Genomic DNA, 25,407 nt, shown 5'->3' with positions numbered 1-25,407 from the left:
ATTTGGCAAAACAAATGTACTTATAACTTACAAGTACAAAGAAGGGGTAAGAGAAATTGTAAGTCTTTATATTTATATATGACTGCAGGCTAAATTAAAGGGAAGGGCTTAGGAGAAATAATGAATAGAAACCACCATACATACAAATTGATATGTCTTCTTTTATTTACAATATATAGTATTTACAAGTTGTACATAAAACAAATTTAATGTCTATTAAGTACTTAAGCTATAATTTCCACATAAAAACATATACTTAAGACAACAACGAACATACAAAATCAGCTTTTGCGATTGCTTAGTATTTAGTTGATGATTGATTTAAAACTGCGGATCTGTAAGTTGCAGAAAGTTTCAATTTGGAAATTGAAGTTCTTGTTTATGCATCAATGAAAAGTTTCGAAAATGATATCAAGAAGAAAAGTCGCAATTTCAGAAACTTTCTGACGGCATATCAGGATAACTGTCGGTGTAAGACTGAGGCCATATTTTGTCTTAGTTTATTATATTATTATTTGATAAAAATATACAAAATTTAACTTTAGTCAATTAATATTATTACCGTATGACTGTTAGACTTATGATAGTTTTCAGTCTCATTCTTACAAGTGCAGAAAAGTGAAAAAGGTATTTTATATTTGACATAAAATACTTTACAAAAAAACAATAGTTATTTGTTATACAAGGGGGCAAAGTTGTATTTTAACGCCGAGTGTGGAATTGAAAAACGAGCAAGTGAAAGGATTCTATAGTTGAACCACGAGCGAAGCGAGTGGTTCGAGAATAGAATCCTGAACTTGCGAGGTTTTTAACACACGAGAAGTAAAATACATTTGCACCCGAGTGTAACACAAAACTTTTCCCCTCACTATAGCGAGGAAACTACAACGCAAAAAATGCATTTATCACTGCTTCCAGTAGTTCCACAGGTGGTAAATCATCTTTATTACTAGATTCACCTACTTTTATCAACTTTAAAGCAGTTAATTTGACTTTATTCAAGGTCAAATTACTTTACCCACTAGTGGATAAAATGCGTTTTTACCCGCTGGTATTAAAGGACAAAACACGTGTTTCCGAGCTAGTGAGGGGAAAACATTATTTTAACAACTTTTTGCACTGGTTAGAAATGAAAACTGTATGGCCAATAGTCGTTAGTGATTGTTTGCATGGGTTAATTATTACAATATTAAAATATTATGGTAAACCACTTATTACAAAAATGCAGACTGGACAAAATAAATAATCCATATGAAATTAATCCCTAATAATAGTTTATAATTAAATATAAAATTAAATTACTATTGAACAGCTGCACAAAAACAATGCAACTATCAAATTAAATGTCGAAATATAAAAATAAAATGCCAAAGATAAAACGGATAAAAATATCCCATGCAAAATAAAGATAACAAAAAACAAAGGTAGCAATAATTTCATTGCAAAAAAAATACAAACTTAAATCTCTTCATATCATCAAGTTATTATTATTTATCTACTGTACTCGATCTTCTCTCAGCCTTCAAAAATGTAACATTTAGTAGGTAGGTACTAAAGTAATTTTCAAACACTTCTTAAGACTCAGACTCAGACTCAGACATTTATTGGTAAAAAGTAATACATTTTTATCATTAGATTCCATTTACTTGTGATTGTTGATAATTTTAATACATATACAACAACAGACAATAACACAATAAGTATATTTCTATACATATTATAGTAATGCACATTGCGAAGAGTAGGTACAGATTCAGGTAAAAAAAAAAACATCATACAAAAAACGTATGTCAAAAATCTGAAATCATACTGTTTTCTTCTTGAAAAAAAAAACTAAAATTGTATACGAGTTCGCGCGCCGTCTAAAAGGCCCTTTATGGAAACGCGCGCGAGAAAGGAAGCTATAATAGACAGCCTGGTGTTGTAGATATCCATGAGCAATGATAATTCAAAACAGAAAAATAAGAAAGGCTTTAGAGAAAGATCGAAGGTACACAGTTCTACGCCACCTATCTAACTAGACTAGACTAGCATACGCCTAGCCGTAACCAAGTCGTCAGTCTGTAGTTTGATATACCTGGTAACTCCACTCCGACTCCCCCGGTACAGGTAACGGTAAAGTAAAAGATATGTAGGTATGGTCATCCTATTTAAATCCTAGGCCACTCTAGAACCTTGTCTTATTGACACCGTGTTTTATTTGCCATAGAAGGCACTTAGACGTTTACTGTGAAAGCACAGTATAATAAAGAGTACTATCGTACAGTATGGTTACCTCTCGGTTACCTGACAGTTACCGCCTGTCAAAAACGCGAACAATCGACCTGTCAATATCTCACTCATACAAGAAAAGTTCATGGTACGCGTTCACCTACAACTGAGCTTAGACTTTTGTCTATTGAACGCGCCTCTTTCATATATTTGATCGCCAGTGTCCGAGATGTGGTGAAAGGGAGACACTGGCCAAGGATTAAAATTGGTTGACTGTTCAGTTAAGTATGAGCCTACGCAAAAGTACTCAAATTAATTCATTCATTATAGCTCTTAATTCGCTGACTAATTATGTGTAAAATTTTGCACTTGGCTGTACCTACAAGGGATTGAAATAACAGATCTCATGGGATGGCGTAAGGAAACAAGGTATATTTTAGAGGGCCCAAATAGATTTCGGTTAAAAGATATGAAAGAAGTGAAAAGGTTTAGATGTAATACCTTTTTGTATATGAAATATGTTATGCGTATTTCGTATCAGCAAAAATATATGTCTATCAAAGAAATGAATCAATCAAAGCCTAATGATAAATTAAAGAGACTACAAAACTAAAAAAAAAGTATAATGGCATTATTATTTCGATGTCTTTTACTTTACCGGTACCATATACGATACAAATACAGTAAATGCGAAATAAACGTCGAGACTAGTCTAAAAGTTCTTTGGCTACGATTAAAAAAACTACAAAGTACAAACGAATGTCTCAAAAAACTCATAAAAAATAATTTAATAAAATTAAATTCATAAATAGAAAAAAATGGCGAATAAATTACAAAATGTACTTACACGATTGGCTCAAACATTAAATTACATTGTAATAATAATAAAGAAAATGGAGTTACTTTACATAAAATCGACTGAAATTCCATACGCTTAAAATATAGTTCAGTCATCGCAATTCAACTAGTGACGTGACGTTCCCGGGAATTTTCCCTCCGAATGGGAATTTCCCCAGAAAGGAATATTCCCATCACAAGGAATTTTCACTACTTTCCCAAATTCCTTGAAACGGCACATCACTAATCGTAATAAAATACAAAAGATATATGTTTAAAATTATGCCATTGATACGTCCATATTTAACTATACACTGTCCATTACAATATTAATTCATATAACTAGGTACGTAGGAATTAACCTCGACGCAAGCACCGATATGTCAAGATGGACTATTTTCTCTAACACTATCATTTCATTATTCTTTAGAATATTTTCTTTATTCTAGGGACAGACGGCATTTTACAGTTGCTAAGGGTTTGGCTGATCATTGTTAAGAATACTTCATATTTAATTACAAAAATATAACCACTTCAAATGTTCAAATCATATTGGCGACATGTTTCGAGTCATATGGTGATCCATCATCATCATCAGGCATGAGTGCTCGCAGTGGTTAGACTCTTTGCACTGTGTTTTAAAGTCTAATATAGTTACCAATTCGTAGTTTGTGTACAACTGTAAAGTCACCTTCAACAATTATGTCGCTCAACAAATGCCGGAATATATCGGACAAGACCATATGAATAAATAAATAAATAACACAACATATGGAGATATGATATATGTAGAAACATAAGAACGTGTCAAATATTTTTTCAAAGACTAACAACATACGTCTCAAATGTTTGTTTTAACAAATGATTTCACAAATTGAATCCGTACCTTATTGTATTCTAAACAATGACCAACCAAAACATTTATCAAGAGAGAATTGACATGAAACCTATCAGGGTCGTTGGAACAACTTATTGTCGTACAAAATTATTTATCAACTATACAGTGGCAAGGTTCACGAATATTCGTTCACAATTAGACCGTTTATTTAAGGCCTCTACAGACGTTACGATTTGCTATCATTGACTTCTTACTACGAGAGAATTAAGTTTTTTTTTATTATTATAAATGGGCTTACTCTTGGCCACAGACTAGCCGAAGGCAAAGACGTGGCCTACGATGGAGTGAGCTCGCCCAGAAGATGCCTGTTCATCCTTGATTTCACCCAAGGTGAAACGAAAGCTTGTGTTTGTTGTCAAATCGCAATTTGGAATTTATAATCACTATTAAATAGTGCGTAAAATGTAAAGGATCGTTTTTACGAAGCATAATAATAAGTCATTGGCATTGACGATAAATTGCGTTATTTTGTAGAACAATCTGAAATCGCATACAATTTGCTGTAAAGTCTGTAGAAGTCTTAAGAGATAGGATAGATCCCCATGGGATGTGACTTGGGGCATTATTGTATCTTAATTAAAAGATATGAAGAATAAAATTAACATATTCAACCCTTGAATATGCCGGAGTTAATATTACCTGATTGTAAGCGAAATTAACATTAATTTGATGTCTAATGAGACTGTACTGACACAAGTTTTTCCAAATGTTGTTGTTACACTTTTTTTTTACTTTGAACGTGTACTTTTAAGTAAAAATAGTAAACTGACCCATCTATCATAGGGACGTAGTAAGGTAAAAAGGACCCAACCCACAAAAACATGTTAATTTAATTTAAACTTTTTGCCAATATGTAAAGTCATTTATTTCAATGGCATTTTTTTTTGGGTTGGATCCTTTTTCCTGAACTACGTACGTATCATTATCGTTTCTATTAGAACATACAAAAGAACAAGTATGACATGAGAACTATTGAAGTATGTTACTAGTACTTCAGATAGTCTCAATAGATGGCGTTAATATTAATTTAGCTTACCATAAACACTTTGGTGTCTCCTAAACGCTAACACAGAAGCTCATTGTAAACAATAAATACATCCTACATCTAGAATTGACTCCGAAAACGACAAAACAACGATACACAACACAAATGGTTTCTCTAAAAAAATATATCGATAACTAATATTTGCTCAAATGATACTTATACGAAGCGTCTATTTATTTTTGCTTAATTTACAGTGTTTTTTGATAATGTATAGTAAAGGTAACTGTTTGCTTTACAACAGTGAAATTATTCGAATGCTTAATTTTAAATATGGCGTCTATAGACTGTCATCTTCTACAGCTTGGCAAAAAAATAGTACGGTCAGCCAAGAAAGTGGTTTACCACTTTTCGACTCTATTTTAAACACATAAGGTCGAAAAGTGGTAAACCACTTTTTTGGATGACTGTACAAATTAAAAAATGACAACATAATAATGCCGGTTTTCTCACACATATATATTCGAATGGGATGATACTACAATGTTGTCACTTTTTAATTTTTATTATATTCTGCGAGGCTGTATACAGCTACCAAGATTTAACTATTGACTTTTAAGGGCCAGTTGCATCAAACCACCTGTCACCGATTAAGCGTTCGTTAAATTTTATTGTATGGGAAGTTCCATAGACTGCTGCGTGACGATGACGTGTCTGTCAAATGTGGTTGATGCAACTGGCCCTAATGCTACTAGCGACTGCGTCAGACTCTATCGCAGTCCATCTCGCTCGCACTCTATTGATACTGAATCGGCGCCGCTAGTAAATGGCAAATACCATCTCACGATACCCGTGCTGAACTAAAATAACCAATAGATAAGTAGAATAAAACATTACAAATGAGAACTAGACAATAAATAAGTACCTAGTGTTTTTTTTAATTTATTGGGCGGGATAATTAGAAATTAAATTTCAATACACGAAGATATGGCGTAAAACTTATCTCTAAAACGTATAAAAGATGGCACAGCAATAAGTTAGTAACCTTTACTATGCATTATCAGTTATTTATTTATACACTAGATGTCTTCACTGAGCAATGTTACATCAACTTACACTACAACAACGTGACAACAAACAATGTTAGCAGCCATTTCGATTCTTTAGTACATAAGTAACAAATTATGTCGTTAAAATAAAAATAAATAATATTAATAAGGAAATTGTGATTAACTAGGAAATTTCGACCCATGCCAACGTGATGAGTGATGACCGAGATGTATAGGCAGGACGTTGGTTCGATACCAACTATGAACATCTTTCATAAATGACATTTATTAATGACTCACCATCATGAATATGGACATTATGGACTCAATCAGAAGTCCGTATAACCATAATTTATGTGAATCGAAAAGATATTTCGTAAAACTTTATTGAGATTTTTAAATACTAATTTATTTAACTCAAATACAAACGTCATCCGCCACATATGTATTTCGTTCGTCGTTATTGAGATTGGTTTATTACCGTTTAGCTTAACATTTTTTAAAGATAAAACAGCTGCTGCCGTCAATTATTAAGCTATCTTCAAAAGTCTCACTAACGACATCTAGTGTTAAACAAAAACAAATCAACTCGTGGCAGTTAAAACTACTTACCCTGGGTATTGGGGACGTATTCCCATTTCTCTAATCTCATACAGCCTTCATACACTTTATTGTCCGTCCTTCTCTAGCTCTCAACCTTTCCTATGCTACCTATAGTATAGCGTTATTTGATAATCTTGGCATCACATAACTCTAGGTTAACAAATTCACTGCCAACAACACAAACTTAGTATTCATCTTCGTACAAAATCATACCTCAATGGTCCATCCAATATTTCATTAGACTTATATTGACCGAGATATAGACCGTGATTACCTTTTAACTATCAAATATTAATAATAATATTTTTAACTATCAAATGTATGGAATCCAGTGATTTGTTTGTGTAAAAAACCGGTGAAGAATTGAACAAACGTAGTGAAACTGTGAGTGTAGTGTGTTTGGACAGACCATCGAGTGTGAATGCGACCAGTGGTAACGCTGAAAGTGAATGCAGCCGACGCACGCGTAGCTGCGCGCTGTCTACGCAACTTTGACATCCACCCGCCTTCGTCAGTTTTCCGTGATCATGATGCATGCAACTGCGTCGAAATATCGGGAGCTCGACAAAAATCAAAAAGGTAATCACGGTCTATATCCCGGTCAATAAAAGTCTAATTAAAATAACCGTGAATCATTCAAAACTCTCATCCAATATTTATTCGTTTTTTCCTTCCACATTTGTGACGTTCTCACGCAAAAGATACAACAATATCGCATACCATAAGAACGAAATTTACCCGTATATTTATACGGTGTAACCTGTCAAAGCGACTTTATGACAAGCGAAAACTTAGTAACATTTTTCGGGAACGTCACATTTGCATGTCTTAAGCATGATACAATAAGCAACTATACCTTACGGTACAAAGTTTTAACCCATTGAAATTAAACATTTGTTATAAATTCAGTAAATATTGAATGGACCACATAATCTCATCGTCATCATGACGTCATAAACCATAGTTTTCCATGTCCTGCAAAGGATCAGCCCTAAATTCTGCTGATTTCAAGGCCATGTGTGAAGCATTGCACACATGAGATACGCGGTCTTCGGCGTATTTGACCTTTTTACCTGGTTTATAGCATATATTCCTATGTGTGTGGTATTCCAGAATTTTCCATATACCTACTAAAGTGGATCGGCTCTAAACTCCACAGATTTCAAGGCCATATTTCATATATTATGCGTGAAGCATTGCATACAGATTATGTTTTCCTGAGTTACAACGCCATCACTTATTCCAGAATTTTCCATATAAATGGCTCTGCTCAGAATCTCAGATTTAAAGGCCATATGGCCATATATTTGCGTAAAGGGATTTTTAAACGTTGCCCCTTGATTAAAGCATTCCAATATCAGGATACATATGTGGTATTCCAGAATTTTCCATATACTGAAGTGGATCGGCTCTAAATTCCACAGATTTCAAAGCCATGTGTCCGTATATCTGCGTAAAGCGTTGTATGCAGGCGGAGCGCTGGGTCATGTGGCGAGCGTCGGCGGAGAGCATTTCGGTGTTGGTGCACTCGGGGCATTTGAACTTCTTGCGGGGGGTCACCTGCAATAAGAGAGTTTAGGATTAGTTATTTGGTTGAAATGTTTTTTTTGTGATTAATCCGGGGCGCCAGAAATGCTGTGGCCATTTTACCCACAATATGAAAACAAATGAATAGCTATTTCGAAAAGATCATTTAATTTATAACGACATCCAGGGACTTCGGCTTCGCCTGGGGCCTCCTATTCATACTTCTTACTTATGGATTCTAAACCGATACATCGTTAGCGCGATCTAGGATTCGCGTCATCCAGTACAGTGACATCTACCGGACGATGTGAACAACTTTACCTTGCCTGATTACTAAATTATACTTCCTACTTATGGATTCTACGTCGACACATCGTTAGCGCGTTGTAGGATTCGCGCCAACCGGCACAACGACATCTAGCGAACGATTCGGTAAACTTTACCTTAATCGGCGGCTTGCCCGTAACGTTGGCAACCAGGAAATTCATAGCGATGTCCTCGCAGTTGAAATTGTCGTCGACCCACGAGCGCACGGCGGCTGGCATGCGGTACGTGTAGTACCACGACCAGACCTTGTAGTGGAACGGTTTTTTTTTTTAATACTTTGCTCTACGGCATCCCTAAGGATTTTGCCGGGGGTCGTAGCTGTGCATGGGAGGGCTCCCGTGGGGCCTAACCGACGCAGCGAAGATTTGAAGTTTCACGAGCACTCTTAGTGCGCGGGCACTACGAGCTATGAGGCAGTGTTCGGTGATTTAATAATTACTGTAATTATTTGTCTTTTTCTGCAATTGTGTATACAGAGATATAGACACCCGGTAGCTATATACACCGGGCAGCTATGTGTCATCATGTACGGTACTATCATACTTCCTACTTATGGATTCTACGTCGACACATCGTTAGCGCGATCTAGGATTCGCGTCATCCAGTACAGTGACATCTACCGGAGGACGATGTGAACAACTTTACCTTGCCTGATTACTAAATTATACTTCCTACTTATCGATTCTACGTCGACACATCGTTAGCGCGTTGTAGGATTAGCGCCAACCGACACAGCGACATCTAGCGATCGATTCGACCAACTTTACCTTAATAGGCGGCTTGCCAGTGACATTAGCGACGAGGAAGTTCATAGCGATGTCCTCACAGTTGAAGTTGTCGTCAACCCACGAGCGCACGGCGGCTGGCATGCGGTACGTGTAGTACCACGACCAGATCTTATGGTGGAACGCGGCGCCGGTTAAAACCTGGAACGAGACATGAATGTGTTAATGTATTTGTCCAAAAAAGTTTTTATACAAGCATTAATGGTGGCCGGTTGCCGCCTGCAGCGAGGCAGTCCCCAGCTGCCGGTATCCGGTAGGCAGGACCGCAGAGAGAGGCACCGACATACTTTACAATTACTGCCTTCTGCATTACCTACTGCCTACCCTGGATCCATCCAGCAACTTGGCGAAGATGGAATTTAATACTCGCTATAAATCAATCGTATTTATCTGAAAAGATTTATCCGTGTAAAGCACGCATAGGCGAAAGTAAAACTTTTACTTAATTCTTGTATTATATCGAATTTAGTATATTAAATTAATCATTATCATTAGGTAATACATTATAGAGTACCTATTACTGAAATGATCTGCCACCACCAATCGTGTGTATTCACTTGTTAATAGAAACTATTGTACCACTCCCGGGATATTGTATTGGGTCGACCCATTCGTTTTCGTTCATTAATATTTCGTCACTTTCATCGGTGACAATATGTATTTTCCTTTTATCTACCCACGGTGCTGTCAGAATACGTCACACATCTAAACTCTTAGGACTAGTTCCTACAGACTATCGTACAGTCACTACAATATGACTGCAAAAATAAACACGCTAAAATAACTCTAAAAATAAGATCCAGTCAGATATTTTTTCAGCCTTCAAAAAGTAATATTATCAATATCTTATTGCAGGTGACTGTACTCTGACTTACCATGGAAATCTGATTGGTCCTCGCTGTGGTATCTCGACGGGAGGGGAATCCCAAGATCCGGTCAGGACATACCACAAATCTAAACTGAAACTACTTAACCTTTCAACGGTACTATAAGTAGAAAACAGGGCTGAATTTCTTTTGCTTACCTTGGAAATATGATTCGCCTCCCCAGGAGACTCAGGCCACACGTTCAGTCTTAATAACTAGAGACTATTTTCTGACTCACCATGGAAATCTGATTGGTCCACTCGCTGTGGTATCGCCAGGAGTGAGTCCCGTTATCCCAGACGTGGAGGCGGGACGGGAACCCCACGATCCGGTCGGGAAACTCACGCCACACGTCGAAACTGAAATTAGAATGATAACCATTTATACAAAATGATAATCTAAATCATTAATACAAAAAGAAATGAAATGCGTTTACGCGTCCATGAAGGAAGATTTTTGAACTTAGGTACCTAGTTTATCTACCTATTACTTAGCAGGATACGTTTTTCTAGCCGCAAGCTAAATGTAATTTTGAGTCGTTGAGCCAACAGAGTAAGTACGAGGGAATAAGTCATGCTTTACACAAATTATTCCTATAGAATCTTCATGAAAATTTACATGTAAGGTCTTCTTAGCAAACTCTCTGAGTCTACAAACCATACGATACATAACAAATGCCAAATACGGGAATACGGAACGTCTATCCGGGTACTTTCACCGCGACGCAAAGCGGTTTTAGCAGTTTTTACGCGAGCCTTACAAAGTTGCATACAGAGATACCGCATTCCAGTTTCAACATAAATCGAGTGAGACTTTTACGAAGGCGAATGCGTTAGTACACTTAATAAAATGAAGGGTTAACCCTCGGGTTAACCCTTCATTTTCGTTGGTGCAAGTGGCCCTTAATAGAACAAAATATCCAAACACGACTCTGATAGTATGAGCAGAAAAGCGTGTATAGATATTCATGTACGCGTAAAGCGTATAGTTCTCATTGAAAACAAGTGTACATAGTAAGAAATAAATTGATGTTGGATGCACTGACAATTAGCAGACTAATTATCGTTTTTTAGGAGGAGTGAATTGAGTGATAGTCTTGAAAATGTGATCAGATCAAACAGTGATTTTTTCCTGACACGCTTTCGTAGTAATGTGTCAGAATTGCAGAAATGTTACTGGATCGTTTGTGTTTTTAATTAAGGTGAAATTATTTCTTTGCTAAAAGGGATTATACCTATGAGAAAACCGTTAAATTGTATAACACCTTTAAAAGATAAGTACCTACTTACGCTCAAATTCCTATTAACCGCATTATATTTCTATGTTGTGGATTTAGTTGATCATTTTTTATTCAATTTTAAAGTAATCACACATTTAATCAGAGACCATATTCTCAAATCCGCAACGCAGGCTTCGTCAACTGAATACAAAATCCGTTATTAGCTACAAGCTTCGTCAAAAAGTAAGACAATGGAAAATCCGCAACATGCATCGTCAATAAACTAAACCTAAAAGTACATACTTAAAAAAAAAACACACACACACACACACACCTACAACTCAAAAACACCCTGCAAGTCGCCACCAACAGGCAGCGTGCCCAAAAGGCTGGCCGCATTGCCTCGCTGAATGGCGATGCTTATTCTCTGAGCAAAATACTGGCCAGCCCTTTTGTCACCCGTCACATCTACCAAACGAGACGCCAAATCTTTATAGAGGCGCCGAGCCCCGGGTCCCCAAGGTCCCATCGTTTCGACCGCAAACGCCTCAAAAATATACCCACTGCCCAGCGTATCGTACTTGCGACGTTTACGGTTGGTGTTGTGGATTGTAGAACTTTGAAGACATTTTATATTAATTTTTTATTCTACAGGATTGAATATAAGGTTGGTACGTAAGTATATTTAACTGCTTCCGCACGAAGTCGTGAAAGACAGCTAATATAATACAAGAATATTTTATAATTATTAATTTTATAGGTGCTTACTCATATTGTTTACATCACATAGCTATTTCTGTTTACGAGACATACTTATCTATTAATTGATTACTGACCATAACCCGCCAGAGAAATGACATGTTATTTAAAACTTTATCGTAACATATAAACTTAGTCAACTGGTGTTATATCAAGGGAGAGGTCAAGAGAGGCTATCTCGTCGACCGGCTGTAAGGTAACGCAGTCGATATCAAGGTACAATAGTATATTATATAACGGTAACGTTATGAAGGCTATAAAAGTTGAGTACCGCGGTTAGGCCACGAAGGCTTGCCGAGTGGCCTAAGTAAGGTACGAGACTTTTATAGCCTTCATAATGTTACGATTGTATACTATACTTTTTCTACGACAGCCACATAAATACCTATTCAAGAATAATAAAATGGGTTAGTTACTTACTTCATATAATGAATGGGAATATTTGTGTGGATCGTCGTAGCATTGAGTATTCTGTCCACAAAATGTTGATGGTGAGATATTGTTGCACAATTCTTCAAAATATGCCAACAATGCGATTTCAGAGAAAGTTGAAACATTTTTTTGCAATTTCCATGTCATAAAACAATCATAACATTTTTGCTACGCTGTATCCGACTTTTCATGTAACAAATTGTCAGTCACTTTGAGCGCCATAGCCTTTATTTCTTGGGGAGTATATTGTTCACCAGAATCACTCATAATTACTTAAGTTTTTGCACAACGTCGACTTAAAATAAAGTATAAAACACTAAAATAGTTCAAATAATTTTTTAAAAAGTTTACAAATGCGGGAACCAATAATGCACAGCCAGAGAATGCTCAACCCAAGAATTTACGACCCAGGAATTGGCGTCCATGATGTACGAGAGTTCTTGGGCCGTGAATTGATGTGTTGGGCATTCTCGGGCTGTACACGTTTGGTCCGGGCGATAATTCGAAGCCACTTTTTTTACAGGGCGGCAGTATTATACGACCCCGTAATTCGCGTCCAAAAAAGTGGACGCCGATTTTGGGCTGTACATTTCTGGGTCGTACATTAACCGAACTCTTCATGCCATAGACAAGAGAAATAGAAAATAAGCCGGTTTTCAATTACGAAAAATGTGGTTGCGTTCAAAAATATTTAAATGTCAAATGTAAAATTATTTGATAAACTTATGATTTTTACCTTTGTTTTGCAATATTTAATATGTAGAGTAGAAAAATTTATTAACAAAACTGCCGTGCGATACTGACTTATTAAACTTGTATAATTGGGTCACTCCACTCACGTAAAAATTGTCGAAGATCGCTCGCTCGTTCGTTCAATGAGCGCTCATTGAATATGCTCGTTACGGAGCGAAACATATTGAGCGATCTTCGACAATTTGAGTGTCCCGATTTTACGAGTTTAATAAGTCAGTGTCCTACGGCAGTTTTGCTATTTAAATTTTACCTTGATATCGACTGCGTTCATACATACAAATTGGTGTGCGGATTGCTCCGCGCGGACAGTCCGCGTGACACTAAAACCAGCTATAACAGACACTTCAACGTCATGCAGCAGAAGTCTATGGAAATTAATAAATAAATACATAAATAAATATTATAGGACGTTCTTACACAGATTGACCGAGTCCCACGGTGAAGCTCAAGAAGGCGAAGGTGTTGTAGGTACTCAAACAACGATATATATAATATACAAATACTTAAGAGTTTTGAATGATTCACGGTTATTTTCATTAGACTTATATTGACCGGGATATAGACCGTGATTACCTTTTTGATTTTTGTCGAGCTCCCGATATTTCAAAAAGGTAATCACGGTCTATATCCCGGTCAATATAAGTCTTACAAATACTTATATACATAGAAAACATCCATGACAGATATTTGTTCCTGTCGCGGTCCCGGGTTCGAATCCCGGTAAGGGCATTTATTTGTGTAATGAGCACAGATATTTGTTCCTGTGCTCATCACACAAATAAATGCCCTTACCGGGATTCGAACCCGGGATCGCGGCTTAGCAGGCAGGGTCACTACACGCTAGGCCAGACCGGTCGTCCCAATTCCCATACAAAAAAAAATTGCGAACCCTAGATTCGGTAACAGACATCAAACGATGCAACCGACCCTAACTGCCAAAGACAGAGCTATATCATCGAGCGTACTCATAAACTATGGGCCCAATTAATGTATTCCATGCATTCCGATAAGGCGCACCCACCCTAGCTATCATGCGTGCAACGGTCCGTTGGATGCATCTCGAATCTGATCACATGATATCATTAAACAAATCATTGGACACTGGACAGGTATGCAATACACGTATGGTTGCCAAATCGAATTACCCTAATAGGAAAGTTTTCTGAGTGTTTTTTTTTCAGAATATGTAAAATAAAATCAAATGAAAGATTCTTCCAACCCTTTACTTGTTTCTGAGATTAAAAATTGGCATTTTCGTTTCGTTACACAACAAAATCTAATAAAATTATATGTTACCAAGTGTAAATTTTACTTGGCAGTCCTGAACTGTGCGTTTGTCCAGAAACTTCCTGCCTCGCCTGTGTATTTCATATACAACCTTCAAACCTTCAAGAAAAGAGCGTACACCTATCTAAAAGGCCGACTACGCACCTGGCACCCTTCTAGTGTTTCGGGGTATACAAGGGCGGGAGTGATCGCTTAGTATCAAGCGACCTATCTGCTTGTTTGCCTCCTGCCGTATAAAATACAAAGTTTGATGTTAAGCGATATCATTGCCTTTAAGATGAAGCACTTCATCAAATCATCACTTAAGTTAAGACCATCCACCACGCAAGTCAATCAGACGTCACTGTCAATAATTTAATCGACAGACTTGAATTGCTTAAGTAGACAAATCATTGCGACGCATGCAAGTAGGCACTTAATGCAGATAAATAGGAGAAATGGGTACTTATAATGATAATTCATAAGAATCGTAAGTGATTGCGCCAGAAAGTTCATAAATTAATCGGAATATTATAGTGGGATGCGATATGGTCTATTGCTTTTATTGCACGGTTGGTTTATCCCGCATTGCAGTATTAGGGACTATCCACACTCAGGCGACGCACGTCGTAAGACGCGGAACGGACATCAGCGCCGCGCCGCCGAGTGTAATTTAAAAAACGTCTCCTAAGTACATTTTGTATAGGAAGGACGTAAGACGCACCCCAAGCGACGCCAGCTAACGTCCGTTCCGCGTCTTACGACGTGCGTCGCCTGAGTGTGGGTTGCCGCTTAAGAAGAATGAGAATGACCATCGCGAAATCACCCTGTCATAGAAACAAAGGTCTTGTTTTCAATTTCATAGAAACGAAGGCCTTTTTTTCTTCATCATCATCATCATATCAGCCCTTTATCGCCGACTGCTAACCTTAGTACCCTCCTGGAGAGTATCGTTTATTTATTAAACTTTATTGCACTAAAGAACTCTTATAGTACCTATATACAAAAGGCGGACTTAATGCCAAAAGTCAATGTCTACCAGTAAACCAGGCAAAGCTTGATAATGTTTTGGTACAATTTTTAGTTTGTAATATTTTCAAATTTTGTAAGTAGATTTTCGGTTACTATGTAAGTAACTATGGTAGGAAGAGCGGGATCTCCTTCTACAAGTATAAATTTACTTGGAGATTCCAACCATGTCTTGTATAACACGTTTATATTGTAACCAAAAAATTTATTTTCATTTTTTCATTTCATTTTCAATTTTATGTATATTAATTATTAACCGCAGCTATATTTAATTAGTTAAAAGTTCGTATGAAATCATTTTTTTCAAAAAAACGACAAAAGTATTAAATTAATTTTACAATAATCTATTGTTGCGACATGTTTCGGGCCAATTCGGAGGCCCCTCTTCAGGCGTATAGCCGTCTAAAAACGACAATGGTCACAGTATCATAGATATGATTAATATAGTTACATCAAATAATGTATATATCCAGAGAGGAAAATGACGACAAGGTTTTTATGGAGTAACAGTAACCCCTTTCCTCTGCAAGTGATTTTATTTCACATTAATCAGCTCTATACCTATATATAGGCCGGAGATAAACATCCATTCTTACTTTTTCTCCAAGTTATGGTAATGATTATATGAAGACGCAACTTGGATACGCACTGCTGTGCACATTTTTTGCGACGGACGCAATGGAATTGAAGGATGAAATTTTTGCAAATTTACTTTTGACGTATGTATATTCATTATCAAGATGATGTGCTTCAGTCACAGCTTTTGACTTTTGAGTCATGAGATTTTTTGACTAAGTATGTAGGTTAACTTTTAACAACTTCTAAAGTAATTATTTTTAAAATCGGGATTTAATCGCGTATGACTACATATTAAACTGACCTCCAACGTTTCAGGGACGGCGTTGTCCCCGTGGTCTCGGAAAAGACTGGCTTGAAATGACATCAACACTTTCTGACAGCCGCGCGAATTTTTCGAACTTCTCGCACTTGGTTTTGATTATCAACTTGAACTGTTTCCGCACTAGGGTTACTCTGTCGACACACAATACTAACGACATTCGATTTAACGACTATCAATATTATTTTTTTATTTTTTTAATGACATCCATGTGGATGAGATCCTAAAACCTTCGTCCCGATTGAAATTGCAATGTTTTTTTTATTTCAACTTCTAAAGCAAAAGAGGGCTCCAAGACCTCCGAGTAGGCTCAAATAAATACAGGATGATGCTTTTTTGACATGCAAATGTTGTTTTATAGCTCCTGATTTGTCTAGCACATAATGATACATGTGTATGAAAATCTGAATTTCGCAAAAATATCAGAGAATTGAGCATTATTCTGTAATCTAAGTTGGACAGTTTGTCCTTTTTGGTCTAAGTACGTGCGACTTTCGTTCTGGAGGTCGCGGGTTCGAACCCCGGCTCGCACCAATGAGTTTTTCAAAATTTATGTGCGCTATTCGGTGAAGGAAACATGAGGAAACCGGACTAATTCCAATAAGGTCTAGTTTATCCTTCGGGTTGGAAGGTCAGATGGCAGTCGCTTTCGTAAAAACTAGTGCCTACGTCAAATCTTGGGATAAGTTGTCAAAGCGGACCCCAGGCTCCCATGAGCCGTGGCAAATGCCGGGATAACGCGATAAAATAATGACAGCGAAAAATACTCACCCAAACTCTAATTCGTCGGGCGTCAACATGACAATATCATCGTCGATGGTCAGCTGGCATTCCGTCTCGATCTCGTCGTACGGGAAGAAACGATTGGACAGTTTGTTCTCTTTGGTCCGTATCACTTTCAGCGGTTTGTTGATCACTGGCCATTCGGACGCTGGAAAAAAAAAGAAAATGTTTTCAATATTGTTTTTGATTATACACAAACAAGGGAACAAAGTTACCCACTGCATTCGCATATTGTCGAAAGAAGCATCAACGAAGACCGATATAGGTCGAGTATGAAATGGACATTATGCCTGATTGGTATTTATTTATTTAAACTTTGTTGTACAAGCTTGAAAGCTTCACTTGAAAGCTTCAAAACTTTACTAAAGAATCATTACCTATCTCTGCCTTAATTTGCTGCTGTGTATGTTATGTTATGTATGTATGTTTGTGTGTATGCATTTGTGTATGTATTAATACTTATATGTGTATGTTTGTGTACATGATATTTTATTTTTATTTATTTATTTTTATATTTTATTTTTAATATTGGTGTATATAATTATTTAACTTAGTGTAACATGTGTAATTTTCCTATTCCTTTAATTATTTCTTGCACTACCATTTTCAAATGTCTATTCTTTATTTCCTGCTACCCTAAGGTTGTCTGGTAGAGATCGCTTACAGCGATAAGACCGCCTGTTGCTACCTACGTTTAATGTCTGCTATTTGTAATCTGTTATCCTTGTGGTGCAATAAAGAATATTTACTTGTTTACTTACTTACAAGTAAATAAAAATGTAAAAATGTACAAAACTTAACGCCAAAAGGCATTTTATACCAGTCAATCATTGGGTCAAACAAATCATATAAATGTATATTGGGTGCAGGAGAAATTAACAACTATGTAGGTTAGGTAAAAAAGAAACAGAATCATGACAAAGGTTAATTAATAATTACATATATAACTCTGATTTTATTTCGACTGCGACGAAATGTGCCATAATACTAAATATACTCCGCTCTGTTTCTTTAATAACATAAACGAAGTAGAATATTTCAAAAAGTCAAAGAATGCAATTACTAACGAGAGTTATTGAAAGTAACGTGACCAAACCATTATTTCTTATTAATTTTTATCATAAAAACGCATAATTTCTTATGAAAAAACCGGCCATGAGCGTGTCGGGCCACGCTCAGTGTAGGGTTCCGTAGTTTTCCGTATTTTTCTCAAAAACTACTGAACCTATCAAGTTCAAAACAATTTTCCTAGAAAGTTTTTATAAAGATCTACTATTGTGATTTTTTTCATATTTTTTGAACATAGGGTTTAAAAGTTAGAGGGGGGGGACGCACTTTTTTTTCCTTTAGAAGCGATTATTTCCGAAAATATTGATATTATCAAAAAAATTATCTTAGTAAACCCTTCTTCATTTTTAAATACCTATCCAACAATATATCACACGTTGGGGTTGGAATGAAAAAAAAATATCCGCCCCCACTTTACATGTAGGGGGGGTACCCTAATAAAACATTTTTTTCCATTTTTTATTTTTGCACTTTGTTGGCGTGATTGATATACATATTGGTACCAAATTTCAGCTTTCTAGTGCTTACAGTTACTGAGATTATCCGCGGACGGACGGACGGACGGACGGACAGACAGACATGGCGAAACTATAAGGGTTCCTAGTTGACTACGGAACCCTAAAAACTGGTATTATATTCGTTAATTAGCGTGCTTCGGTAATAAAGGTAATTAAATGATTTTATTGTTGTCTTAAGACATTAATATTCTGAACAGTTATTGCTGTTTTGCTCAAAGTTAACACAGTAGCATCAGTAGAATGTGTATGTGAAGCAGTTTATTTCATATACTTATTTCATATAATATTTACAGATTTTTATGTCCTTGATTTAAGAGGGCTTTCGTGTGAAAAACATTGAAATCGCAACCGAGCGCTTGATCATACCGTGTATGGTATCAAATTTGCGAGTAGTTTACAAATATATATCACATTATAGGACTTCTTCTACTTGGTCTAACAAAATATGAGAAAATGTCCAAAAGTGGTAATAATTGTACCGGTGAAGGCTCGTTTTCAAAAAATTGCCAAAAATAAATAATAGCAATTTATAATCAATTAATCACTAAGGCATAAGAGCAATTTAAGTAAACGTTGCAGATTCATTAAATACAAACATTATTTCGATGTGATGTAAATTTTCAAAGAAATTGTCACTTAATTTTAGGTAATTTCTGAAAAAAAATGATTTCGTCTTAGCCTCGTTTACCTACTCTTTTTTAAAACCTTACAATAAAAATGTAGTCTGAGAAGTTTGTAGTACAGGGTATACGAATTATAAATTTACCTGTTTTAGTAATCAAATTGTCCAAATTTTACAAATAAGATCGACTAATTCAGCTCTATACGTGAGTTTTTCTAAACGTGCTTTAGAGAAAAAATCATAATTAATTTAGTGACTTGGTTTTCAAAAATCCAGTCTTATAAAAATCAAGATAATAAGATGCTCTAACTGAAATTTGAATTAAATAAATCTATTGGATAACGGAAAATGTAGTATTTCACCGACTAAAACTACCAATTTTACATTATTTTGACGTTTTTTTTTAAAGCAGCCTTAAAGGCACAGAAGTTTGTTAGTTTTTATAAGGCCTAACTTACTAGGTACTACTAAAATATTCGTTTTAGTTTCAAAGGTTAACTGGAAGAAATCCCTTAAAGGGATAAGTTCGCCTTTGTACTGTTCTTTACAGTAATTACTGTGTTTTTTGTTATTACATAATTGTACAATAAAGAGTTTACTACTACTACCACTAAAATATAGGTACATAGTATAAAATTTATCAATCAATCAAATCATCATCATATCGTCACTACTTTTAAAAAATCAGGTCGCTTTTCACATTATAATCACGATTTACTCTGCTCGTAATCTCCACTATCAAAATAGTTGTTTGTAATTAATTACGTCAGTATATCCGATGCGATTTTTGTTGATATGTAAATTAAACACAGCCAGTACTAATTGACAATGACCGCAGGTAAGTCCATTGTAGTCCATTTTATTGTCGTGTTTAATTACTTTTTGCGATGTATTTTTTGCAATGTCATTGAATGAGGCGTTTTCTGTTTTAATAGGAACAATTGGGTTAGAGTCGGACCAACATATTATATGTTGGCAACGATTTTGATATGTAGCTGTCTCAGCAAGGGTTAAGAAAATGACAGCACTTCATCGAAGTTTAGCGTTTAAAATAACATTTTTTACAGAATACGTTCTTTACACAATACACCTTGTGCACGACGGTCACAAAAGGATTACCGACCCTTTCTATTGTTCGATCTGGACTCGGCGCTAGACCATTGTTACCCTACCCAGCTACCTGGCAGTGTCATGCACACCTTTTCCTTGTGTCTCATACTGATAGGTATTTTATAATTAATTTTTAGTATAACTTTGTAATCATATGGATTGCGATTCTAACCTAACCTAACCTAATTAAAATACCTAACTTTTCCATTCGTAACCTAACCAAATTTAATTAAAACCTACTCTTAGTTAACCTAAGTAGTCTAGACTTACCTTTATGAAACCTAACTGAGTTTCACCTACTTTTACTTTTATTTCTATAAATGTAGGTATTTATGAAATGTATTATAATTACGTTTTAACTTAAGAACTTCTGAGTTACATTTAAGTTTATCCAAATACCTAAACTTAACGATCCTATCTAGCGTATCTTTCTTTTTCTCGAATATTTATGATATCTTATACCTATTTCTATCATACATCTCTTTGTTGTATTACCAAATTTGTACATATGATTAATAAGTCAATTTTTGATTACGTCTTAATAAAAGTTAATTTCCCATCTTATCAACCTTTTTTTTTTTTACATATATTTCAATGTTTTGTATCTGAATAAACCTCGGTAATTTTGTGAAGTTGCGTTTTTGCTTAATTGCTTTATTTATTGTACCTTCTTTGAATAATTTACTTACCTATGTCTATTATTATTTTTTATGACTTGTGTATTGTTTAAGAGAATGCATACTTTCAATAAACTTGTTACGACGTGAGAAACTGAGAACCGGTTAAAACATGTTTAAGGCTAATTCTATGTGAATAAAAATGTCTTTTGTGCATTTTTAAAGATAATATATATTTATTGTTTCCGCTTATTTGAATAATTCGGGTTTTGGGTAAAGAGATCCTTCGACGAACATGTCAAGGCATGATACTTTCTATTCATATTTAACAAAGAGCATTAACTGGTGTAAACATGTTTTAGACTAACGCACCGGTAATTCTTGTGACTTGAATTTATTATTGTAACAACTTAGTTGCTTTATTATAGATGTTTATTGTATTGTAAAATGACAAAAAGTTTATTGTTTGCGTTCAGGTATAAGATGAACTGGTTGAAACAAGATTTATGGTACGTTCCCCTGCTCTCTACCATATTACGAGTATAAAAGCCAAAGAGAGTCGAGGCTGAATAAGTATTCCTGTAGAGGCAGCCTTCTGTACCAGAGCTCCTTGTATCTAGTGTGGTATATAGAGAAGTGGAGTGTGCGTTCAAAAGTGAAGTGTTTATAGACAGATCCAACAATGGACGTGAGTATGTTTTTCTTTTTAAATTACTGTAACCCATATTGCCTTTTTATAATATTGTTTCGTCTAGTGTTCTTTGTATTTAATTAATAGAATTGTTAATAGTGTTTAAAATATTGTCTTTCATTGTTTCAGTTCTCTGAAAATACTTTCAAGAACTATTACTACCCGGAAAATCAGGGTGATTCAACCGATGAGGAAGGTACAGCTGGTTTCAAAGTTAAGCAAGCCCTCGCAAAGAAACGTCCTGGAAATAATATTGACAGCTTCTTTGAACGACCTAAAAAGCAGTGTAAAACCTTGAAACGGTCTTCGAATGTAAGCAAAAGTTCGCCAGAAGGCGTGGCTAATTTATCATCTGGACAAGATGATGGGGCGTATTCATCTCACTTAATTAAAATAGAGATATATGATATGCAAACAATCAAAAACATCCCATCCACGGAACACTGGAAGCACGCGGACGTCAGACTGAAGTATTTTGCGTTGGAAGACGACTTGGAATTACAAAATACGCGAAATATTGTATATAATATTACAAAACAATTAGCTTCTAAGGACACATGTGTAAAATATTTTATAGATAATAAGAAACAGTGATAAATATAATTTTTAACGATAGCAGTAGGATAGTGTTAAAGTGTTTCACATTTCTTATCTTTCCTTTTTATGATTTAAGTAAATTTCCTTGTAAGATATTCTTTTGCATTGTTTCACATTCCAAACAAAATAAATAAGAAATAAAATGGTGTCAAATGTCTGTAGTTTTATAAAGGTTACTATGTGAGAATTCAAAATAAAAATCATTATTACCAGTACACGTATTTTTATTTATTTCACAAAAAAGGTCTTAAACATATTTCGTAATACTAGATCATTACATAAAGAATTATCAGAAAACAAGTTAAGCATATGTTTCATAGATTTTCCATGAAACTTAAAATACAAATAAACTAAACAATATTCACCACAAACAGAAGTGAAATGGTTTTGAAGTGATTTATTATTGTAAAACCACCGTCTCGTATTTCTATCTAGAAATGACTTATGATAACCGGAAGGTTTCCTGCCAAAGGAGTCAAAATATTCACCTACACCATTTACATCAATGTGTATAGCAACCCAATGGGAACCCGGTTTTGAATCAGGGTCCAAATTACTGACAATAAAGGTAGGTAGATTAACCCGAATAGGTATTTTGTTGGCAGCAAAAACATTTGAATTAAACAATGGGTTTAGTTTCCTCATACAAAATTGAATTTCTTTAGTATCCATAGTTAAGTAACATATACAAATTATTGATGATCATGCAAACAATGATGAATTCCAAATAAAATAAATTAAAGAGAACGGGGTATTTATATGTTTCTTAACTATTGTAATCTACAGATACATCACGATTTTTATTTATTTCAATTATATTATCAAATTCTGCATACACAATACAATTAATGGTACTAGTTAGAGCGGAATCAAAACGTACTTCTATCCGAACGCTACCATGTCTAACAAGATTCCAGTGTGAAGTTGAATTAGCAGATAAATCAGGAGTTAAATCAAAACACAATAAACAATAACCTTGACCAAAATCTGTTCTGCTTATTCCATTACCCTCGTTATGGAAATGAATACCAGTTCCAGAAAATAGAGTGTGATATGCTGCTGCTATTGTACCAGAACTAAATGAAGGTTGTAATGTTTTAGAAGGAACTTCATGACCATCTACGAACAAACTAAATGAATTCATATTATAATGTTGAAAATTAAACGGATTTAATGCTAAATTACCATTAAAACCTGAATTTGATACAAATCCAATAATACATCTTTTAGGAATTTGTCCGAGAAATATATTATCTAATGTTTTACCCTGAACCCCCGTTGGTATTGTGAGAACCTTAACTTCTGCCCTCGTAATGGGGTACTTCGCAGTTGTTGTGGCTAATACTTTTTGATGGGCTAACAAAACACTAGGATTGATTCTCGTTCTCCTTACAATGAGGCTGGCATCCATTATTTGTACTTTGAATTTTTTATCTTGGTGGCAAATAAGATTGAATGATTCTTTTGAGCGAACTAACTTAATACGTAGTTCTACACCATTTATTAAGAATTTCTCTTGATTAAATATATCACCATGTAAATGACCAATCATTTCTACTTCCTTACTCTCCTTGATAAATTCCAGCCTTTTGTTAAACCCTTTGTTGTTAACGTCAACAGTATCCATATAGCCCGGCGTATCTTCATACCACAATCCACAAGTAAGATGAGTTGTTTTGGCTGCTGGTCCATAGTTGAGAAGATTTTCCATATAAGCACGGTAGGCATATGTATTGTTTGGTGGTGATATGAGTTTTTGATTTAAATATACATCAAGTTGATTAAAAGAGAATGTAACCAGTTATTGGTGGGTCCAACTGCAGCATCTGCTTTTAATTTAGTACCATCTTGGTTCAACACTTTAGCAGTAATGTGTATCATTGTGTGTGATAGATCTATGTAGTCATCACCTGATCCAGGTACTTGAAATTCGATTGGACCGTCATCGCTTAAAGATGAAATTGGTTTATAATGAATCCACTGTCCGCTTTCAATGCTTGTTTGAGTTGATGGAAGGGCAAATATATCTAATTCAGATTTCGCACACTCACATGAATGATTATGTAAAAATGACATTATTTAGTTTGAAAATATATCGTTATTTATATCTTTTTTTTTTTTTACTTCCTCTTCGTCGCGATGCTTTTAGAGCAATGAGCGGTTCCCTTCTTTTATTGGACATTTTATACCCAGATCCTGACATAAGGGAATCAATTTTTTCATCGGCCTTTCTTTTCAGGTTTGCACTTGCTTCCTTGAATCGTGATCGTATGGAACTGTCTATAGGGCGAGCATTTACCATATCAGATAAGAGTCCAACTCCTGCTCCTAAAGTTTCTTTTCCAATGGTTCTTAAACCACTAGATAATAAAGGGAGTACGGATCTAAATAGTCCTCCCAAAAAACTGCCTATACCATGTCCTCTTTGATATGGAACTCCCTTATAGACAATTCCTACACCAGAGCCGGCTTGGTGTGAATAATAATGTTCGTAAGGACAAGAGGTTGATGATCTGTTATACATCATTTTACACGTTGAAAGTGTAGTTTCACGCAAGAAGACCCAAATTGAAATGGTACTCTGACACCGGTTGTTGTTCTTATATCTATTTCAATTGTATCAAACTCTCTTCGTAAAACTGGTACATAGTGAGCAGGTGAGAAAATATGTGTTTTATAAGCTCCATAAATGAACTTAGTTGGATCTAAAGGTATTATTCTAAGTAACGATGTTATAACATCTCCAACTACTTGTGGATGAATGATATCTGTATAAACAAATATTTGAGATGGTAAACCTAAATATAAATTTGCTGGGTTTTTTCCCAATGTGATTTGTTTCAAATTTGTTCTTGGTTTAAAACCCATTTGAAGACTTAGTATTGGAGTTGTTATGATAGAAGTGATATCTTTATTTGATGTTGTTACTCCTATCATTTTTGTTAGTTCATCATAACGAA

At 35.4% G+C, this 25,407-nt stretch overlaps 1 protein-coding gene across 1 annotated transcript in view; it reads right to left on the bottom strand.

Moving 5' to 3' along the window:
• Nucleotides 1–7,141: 7,141 nt before the first annotated feature.
• LOC125229496 (exostosin-2) overlaps nt 7,142–25,407 on the bottom strand; it is a 93,675-nt gene continuing 75,409 nt past the window's right edge. The window contains exons 4-7 of the mRNA XM_048134345.1: nt 17,213–17,372; nt 10,324–10,444; nt 9,202–9,360; nt 7,142–8,140 (exon numbers count right to left, since the gene is read on the bottom strand). Coding sequence (XP_047990302.1) covers nt 7,922–8,140; nt 9,202–9,360; nt 10,324–10,444; nt 17,213–17,372 — 659 coding nt within the window. The 3' untranslated portion in view covers nt 7,142–7,921. The remainder of the gene's footprint in view (nt 8,141–9,201; nt 9,361–10,323; nt 10,445–17,212; nt 17,373–25,407) is intronic.

Source organism: Leguminivora glycinivorella, chromosome 9, assembly GCF_023078275.1.
Source record: "Leguminivora glycinivorella isolate SPB_JAAS2020 chromosome 9, LegGlyc_1.1, whole genome shotgun sequence".
NCBI classification, from domain to species: Eukaryota; Metazoa; Arthropoda; class Insecta; order Lepidoptera; family Tortricidae; genus Leguminivora; species Leguminivora glycinivorella.
This window is presented reverse-complemented; position numbering and strand designations above follow the sequence as displayed.